Source organism: Nelusetta ayraudi, unplaced genomic scaffold (assembly GCF_046127955.1).
Source record: "Nelusetta ayraudi isolate G7.1 ecotype Tasmania unplaced genomic scaffold, CSIRO-AGI_Nayr_v1 ptg000042l, whole genome shotgun sequence".
NCBI lineage: Eukaryota > Metazoa > Chordata > Actinopteri > Tetraodontiformes > Monacanthidae > Nelusetta > Nelusetta ayraudi.
This window is the reverse complement of record NW_027466092.1, coordinates 3,060,370-3,068,026: the sequence shown is the minus strand read 5'-3', so window position 1 is coordinate 3,068,026 and position 7,657 is coordinate 3,060,370. Positions and strand designations below refer to the sequence as shown.

The 7,657-nt window shown below is 45.3% G+C and overlaps 1 protein-coding gene across 1 annotated transcript; it reads right to left on the bottom strand.

Annotated features, from left to right (window-relative positions):
* Positions 1-1,180: 1,180 nt before the first annotated feature.
* Positions 1,181-6,437, bottom strand: nme2a (NME/NM23 nucleoside diphosphate kinase 2a). Its single transcript, XM_076033663.1, has 5 exons — positions 6,301-6,437; positions 3,560-3,692; positions 2,387-2,488; positions 1,642-1,754; positions 1,181-1,561 (listed from the first exon to the last, which is right to left on the bottom strand). Exons 2-5 carry the CDS (start codon positions 3,686-3,688, stop codon positions 1,447-1,449), a joined length of 459 nt encoding a protein of 152 aa, XP_075889778.1. The 5' UTR covers positions 3,689-3,692; positions 6,301-6,437; the 3' UTR covers positions 1,181-1,446.
* Between the last annotated feature and the right edge of the window lie 1,220 nt (positions 6,438-7,657).

The following is a 7,657-nucleotide window of genomic DNA, read 5'->3' as shown; positions in this document are numbered from 1 at the left end:
TGTATTGGGATTGCTATTGTCTGAAAAAAAATGTGTTGAGAGGATTATGGTGCAAAAAGTTTATTTTGGATACAAATGAAAAACAAAAAAAGAATCTATGTTAATAGTTCTAACTCTGTTGATATTAACACTGACCCCTTGAGGTACATTATTAGATTGCAGTTTAAAAATTTGTATATCTTTTTGATAGTGTATACCAGTTTTTCCTTTCATATGGTAAATTTGTGCTGTGATCAAGCTTTGATAGACTTTGTAAATAAAGCCAAAATATTTGGATCATAATATTGGTTGTAATGAACGGCTTCTTTGTTTACAAGCATTGCAAACTGTTTTCCGCATGGCTGTGAAAGTTTATCTGGTGATTTTTGTAAGATCTGACTTTTACACTGAATAATAAAAAAAAAAAGGCTTACGACTTCAGATCCCTGTATGTGGCCTTTGTCTTAAACCGTCATTGTCTCCTGGGAACTTTATGAACCTTGAGATGTGACAGACTTGACAACAATCTAAACCAGACAATTCGACATGTGAGGACGGTTTCCTCAGTCAAAGTTTCTTTGCTGCTTGAAACACTTATTTGACAAGGTCAGGGTTTACACGGTTTTTATCAAGTTATTTCATTCATTTGCTCTCACACACAAATAACTTTCAAAACGGTACTTTCACATTGTGTGTCACAAGGACACCAAAACAAAGTGAGGTGCAGTGAGAAATGGCTGACCGTCCCCAAATGTTGCATGATAAATTACCACTGAAATGATGCCATGTGCTGATTCATTCAATGCAACTCAATCATTTAGTAGCTAGTTAAGGTGCAAAGTAAAATACCTGTCAAGCTCAGGTCTGCGTTTGCTTTCAGAAGTCTGAATACTAACAAATCTTACACAATTGGCTTTTATGTGAAAGTGATGCAACATTGGGTGAAAATCTACAAAATAAAATGCTTGTTACCTTTTTATGAATTCAGACCCGATAGCGTCTGCATGGTGCAGTGGCAGCTGATGCCACTCTAATCTACACTGGCTGATGGTGAAACATCAGCATGTTAAAGACAGCAACACATGTGACTGCAAACTGACCTCCGATTACATCCTCCCTGGATGGAGCCATTAAACACATTGCATTAATCCAGGATCATGCGTACATTAGTGCCACTCACAAAACCAGAGAGTCAAACCAGTTGGTATCTTGTCAACTTTTATTGGAAAGCAGATCACAGTTCAACAAACCAGAATGTTTCAGCTCCTAACTGTACACTCGGGGCAGAGAGGAATGTTTCTAAAGGAATGGAACTGAGGAATGAATCGAGTTCAAGTACAGTATGTTGGGGTGGGGTTGGGGGGGGGACTGTGGGATGACAGCACCAGTCCAGTCGAACCCTCTAGGCTACGGGCAAGAGAGGGGAAGTGCGAGGCAAGAGTCGACTGCTGCGGGAGCCGGAGCCACTCAGTAGAGCCAGCTGAAGGCACAGCTGGTGTAGGTGACCAGCTCGTCGTCCTTGAACCACAGGGAGATCTCCTTCGTGGCACTCTCCACAGAGTCGCTGCCGTGGATGATGTTCCTGCCGAGGAAGAGGAGGAAGAGGGTGAGGAGGGTGAGCCCGAGTGGGTCGTCTCTCATCGACACTGGGCCGACACTCACTTGCCCACGTCGATGCAGAAATCTCCCCTGATGGTTCCGGGCAGGGAGTTGGCGGGGTTGGTCTCGCCCAGCATCACTCGGCCCGTCTTCACCGCGCCCTTGCCTTCCCACACCTGGACGACAGAGGGAGGAGGGGTGAGACACGCTGCCCTGAGGAACTCCAAGTCCTTCTCACTGAGGGCCACAAATGGCCAGACTGCATCAGTGTAAACCACCCGCCAACGTTTAGTAAAAAACAACCGTGTGTAATGGTTCTCCAGCCAAATGACCACACACACACACACACACACATTACATCGCGAGAAGCATTTGCGCAGATGTGATGATGTACATGTGCACAATCTATTAGACGATTATCACATCGGCAATTAAAAATCATAAGGTGTCAAATTAACAACCATGACAAACAGCAACACAACTCTTTAAATGAACTTTGTTCAAAACTCTTTCATCAAGTGGCCTTTTGTACCAGTTTCTCATCTTGGAAACTTCAGGCCCATGACTGGGTTTGTTGCGGTGGCAAAAACACTTTAATGTCTCCCAACAACAACTGCTGCTGCTGCTTGATGAGAAAAAATATATTGTAGAATCATAACCCAATAATCACACTGCTCGCTGAAATACGCGTGATGATGCCACGTGTTTTACTGCGATGAGGATTCTAATTCTATGGATCTTTATCCGTACTTTACTAAACAATCAAGATCTTAAGAGCCTCCTTTGAAACAGCCTGGTGAAGACTCACCATAGCAACCACTGGCCCAGAGCTCATGTACTTGATGAGGTCTTTGAAGAATGGTTTTTCCTTCAGGTCAATGTAGTGCTTTGTCAGGTGCTCTTCTGAAGCCTGGAGGGAAAAAAAAACAATAGTTAAAAAAAATAGACAATCATGCCAACATCCTCGTCTTCAACCACTGGGACACACAGCTGGAGGTGAGCAGCCACTTACTGTCCTTCACCTGGCTGAAGTGAAGGCGAGGATTCGAGGTGGGCTGGAGTATTGACTTTTCTACTTTGCACAATATGGGAATCGCTACGCCTTCCCGGGCCACATGTCTTACGATAAGACAATTGGGGATGGACGATAGGTTATCATTTGCGATACATCGGCAAAAAATTCCCCACGGTAAGAATATACCATCTCACAATAATAATGATAAACTCCTGTTGACGATGCATTCATGTGCACAATGCACTTGTTGCTGGTAGCTCACACGCGTAGCACAACAACGAGCATGGCGGAGGGCGAGGCTGATAGCGCAGAGCTCGTTGCTAAAGCAACTCGAAGCACAAGTTTATCTCCGTCATTTATCCAGACCGTCTTTTCACCAGCAATCTCTTTCCATTTTCAGTGGCGCTAATGTTAGCAAGCTACTGCTTCTTTAAACACGGCGTGCTTCAGGTGTCCTTCATCCGCCTTTAGGGAGTAAACCTGTGGCACCACCAGGCCTGGCATAGGTATTACATCGTTTTCAGCGTATCCGTGTAACCAGTATTTAAAAAAAAAAAAAAATCCGACTTTGTGTCTTTTTCAAAAAAAAAAAAAAAAAAAAATCAGAGGAGGAGTTGAATTGTTTTAAATTTTTTCCCCCGGCACTTTTATCGTTATCGCAATAAATGCCAGAAACTGTGATTAAAATTTTCAGTCCATATCGCCAATCCCTAAAAACAATACTTTTTTTTTGCGCATCCATTCTTGTGCAACAATTGTGAAAATGAGACGGAGGTAAAAGTTAAGCAGCAACAGTTTGTCCGTGGATGTGTCCGGCTCAGGGGAGAAGCTCGGCACTAATCCACCGTGCCGCAGTCAGGAATAGACGGCCGAAGCTTATCGGCTCACCGGTGGCTCTTAGTGGTCGACCGTGAACTGACCACCGCCGTTACGAAAGTGACTCGCGGCGAGTCGGCCCCGACTCACCGACATCATCTTCATGCCGACGAGCTTGAAGCCCTTCGCCTCGAACCTCTTGATGATGTCTCCGACGATGCCCCTCTGCACGCCATCGGGCTTGATGGCGATGAAAGTGCGCTCTACCTTGGCATCCATAGCTCTGAGGAAACAAGGAAATAGTTTAGGTCCTAATAATAATAATAATAATGGCCATAATCCAGCAGCATGTGTCAAAAAGGACGACCGCCACTCACGCTGGACGGTGGCATTTGGCACAGTCGGCTGTGGGGCCGGCCAGCGAGGGCGCCGACCCCATCGCACACAAACCAGGTGAGTGTCACACTGACGGGATCAGCGCGATCACTGATCACTGTGGCGCTCACAGAGCCCCGCCCACAGGGAAGACTCGCGCTCTGGTGAGTGACTGGTGCCACAGAGACCATTGGCTGAGCGTCGCCGATGAGAAACTCAAGCCACACCCCCACCCCACACCGCTCAGGTGGGGCCGTGCCATTAATTGATTCCAAATCAAAATCGGCTCTATTCGTAAAGACAACGTTAAAAAAGGAAAACCTTGAAGTCGACTTTCCTCTCGCATGCTTCTGGGCTGTGTGCCTCGAAAAACTGCACTTTATTCATTCACTGTTTTTTTAAGATGATGGAAAAATCTTTTATTTTGAAAGCGATGTTTGGCGAAAGACCATTAAGGTTGTCACTTTAGCCACAGGGGGATTCATTTGTGTCTTAAGTTTCCACTTTGTTCCTAAATTGTGAACTTCATCTTTGTTTATGAAGAACCTGCTCACTCAGTTTGGTGAAAGTGAGGTTCTCAGTCATCTTTGTTTGGTCAAGAAGACTGAACTAAATGTCACTTTGTCAAACCCAAGGAGGATTCGCAGTATCTTTCAGTTGCACTTCATTCCCAATACGGAAATTTGTTTGGCATTTTTCTTTGAAAATAAAGACAAAATATTTAAAATTCATTTATTCCATTGCCTTTTGGAGTTTTACCAACAAATAAATCGAGTTTTCAGAGAAAAATAATCAAGATTTTACTTTTGTCCAAATCGCCCAGCCCTACCCTCAGGGTCCACTACCCTTCCCATAAGCAAGGACTGTGCTACTTTTTTTTCTTCTCCCCCTTCTTCTACTTTCTTTCTTTGCCCCCAGCAAAATCATCCAACTGGTAAAATCATGTAGTGAAAACAAAGCAAAACTAAGATCTGAACACAGCAATCCTCTGCTGCAGAACAAGACACAGTACACCACTGGTTGATGTAATGGCCTTCATCAATACAAGTCTCTTGAGGCAAAAACACAGTTAAGGAAGAAAGTTGGCATTTTAGTCATTTGTACAAGCTGAGGCTTTGTTTGGAATTCTAATATGAAAACCCTGTGCTGGTGTTTACGAGTCCTGCATCCGCACAACCACAATGGACTACAACACATTGCCAAAGTCCAAGGCCATGTGTGTTAAGGGGGCAGACTTGAGGCCATCTCCCCAGTATGACTCACAATGGGACCAAGTTCAAAAACTGGTATTTTTTTTGCTAAAATAAATAAACTGAACTGCTAAACTTGAATATAGAAATATAAAGTGCCAGATCTGTACCATCTTCAAACATGACTGGATTTGCTTTCCTCAGCCACATCAACATAGCATAAAGTGCTGACAAAAGGCCAACATTCAAAACACGGTGCTGAACTGGTTTCGAACCTGCAGTGAGACTGACACCCCCCCGCTGCAGAAGCCCAGGGTTAATGAGGGCTGGGCGGGCGCTGCACAACTCTTAAATTAAACAGCGACGCTACTTCGCATCCACCCTCCACTGCAAGTGCAAACAGGGCAGGATCTTAAATAACTTAGACTTGTGTCAGCTGCAGGCTGCAGGTGCTCGAGCCAATGATGCAGTTGTGCACTTTAAGGAGCTTTCTCGTTTTAAGGCGAACACTCCCAAGGCGCAAGGCGTGAAACTCAAGACTCCAAACGAATGACTGCATTCAACAATGGCGTAGCTAGTGAGCGCTTATTAGTACAAATGCAGACACATGACGCAATTCAAGGCTCACTGAACTACGTGGTCGAGTCCTGCAAGCACACAGGGCGATGCGGCAAAAAAGACAAAAAGGAAAAAAAAAAAAAGAAAAAAAGTTCTACTAACAACGCGTGCGTGCGTGCCCCTCCTCTGCCACGCAAGCACGCACGCACGCACGCATCCGATTATGCAGACACAGCGGAACAGACGACTCAAAGTCCCGGTGACGTTTCGTCCGCCGTCTGCGGCCGACAGGCGGCCTTAAGTCTCCGCACACACTGCCCGGCACATCGCTGGTGTTTCATTCGCGAGTCCACACGACCGCGCCAAACACAAGAGACATTTGCGCAGTCGGCAGCGCTGACGCACGCGCATTTCTCGAGCTAGCTGTCGGGCCGCGGCCCTCCGGTTGCCGCCACATGGTCTTTTGTTCATGCGGCGGTAACCGAGGCGGAAGGATTCGCTTCCAGCGACGGCGCGGCACATGTTCTTCCGCAGCCACATCGAGCAACAGAAAGCCGCCCCTTCCACAATAAGATAGCTACATTGTAGGAGCCACAACGACGATAAGTTAAATACATTACATATCCCCAAAATGTACCGACACCACCCTAGCATCCAGGAAATGCTTGTCATAAATGGGCTAGCTGCGTGATACACATCTGCTGTTGTAGCGCAGAAACCCGAAGATAAACTATAAATGCAAAAAAAACCCCCAAACAATCAAATTACCTTCACAATGAACCTCTGACAGCTCTTGGCGCGGCAGTCGCTCTGGTAGACGTGGGAGAAGACCGTCTGAGCGTGCGCAGCCGCAATTTATACAGGAGGGCGGAGCATAGCCTGACGGCGAGTCCACAGGGCCAAAACTAGGCAACTGGTAGGCCTTGGTCTCTTAATATTGATTTGGCCGGCATGATTTGCGTGTATTTGGAGAGTTCACACACACACACACACACACACACACACACACACACACACACACACACACACACACACACACACACACACATTCATAACTTATTGTCATTTACTATTTGAAGAATTACATATCACAATCAAATGAAACATTTGAGAATACCTTACTCATCAGATGATTAACACAGAGGAGGACGACAGTCAGCCAGTAAACCACCTGTCATTCACCACTTTGGCAGGATTGCAGGAGACTGGAGCCTTGCCAATCACTGCAGACACTGGGCAAGGGGTGACGTACACCCTGGACAAATTGCTGGGTCATCCAAGGCCTCGGAATCACAGCTTTCAGGTCTCCAGTCCTGTGGGATAGTCTCCCTGTGTTGTTATTCATACCAGGTGCACAGAGCAGTAGTCCCAGGGGACTCTGGCTGCTGCTGTGACATGTGAAAAGACTGACGTGGCAGAGGAATGTAAATATACACAGGCTGCACCTTGAACAGTGACTCATATCGTGCACTTAACACTTGTAATAAATGTAATAAAATATGTATTTAAAATGTTTTTAAAATGTGTGAACTTATTCAGCATGAGAACAAGCAGTGTTTTAACATGTCAATGGAAAGTTGCAACATTTCTTGCAATTTACACAGAACAATGCTTCCTTGAAAGCAAAATGTTCTCGCTCATTCAAAGCAGATCGTTCCATGGAATAAACAAAACTAAACTTAGCACTTCCTTTTCATCTAAGCTGACCACCATACTTAGCTCGTGGGCTGCCGTTGCATAAAAAGCTCCCACCCTCACTGTCACAAGGAGATAATTCCTTGCTTGTTTGCACGCTCTGAAAAGCATGTATGCACTTCTGTATCTGCAGGCTTTTAAAAGGCAGCCGTCAAGAGGAGTTAAAGGTTAAAAGCCACAGCAGAAGCTCATGGATTGAGGGTATGGGTTATGTGCTCATCATAAAAGCTCTTGGCATTGCTTGACATAAATGAAATAACCTTTATGTGGTCTGGGATATTGAAGAAATAAAGAACTGTGTCTTTTTACAGAAGGGCTGGTCTGGGCCTTTTACTTCCCGAAGTGCCTATGAATGTAGTTCTCATGAGCCTCCCGAGTCACTTTTGTTGTATGAAAATATTTATTCTGTCTCATAAATGGAACATCCCTC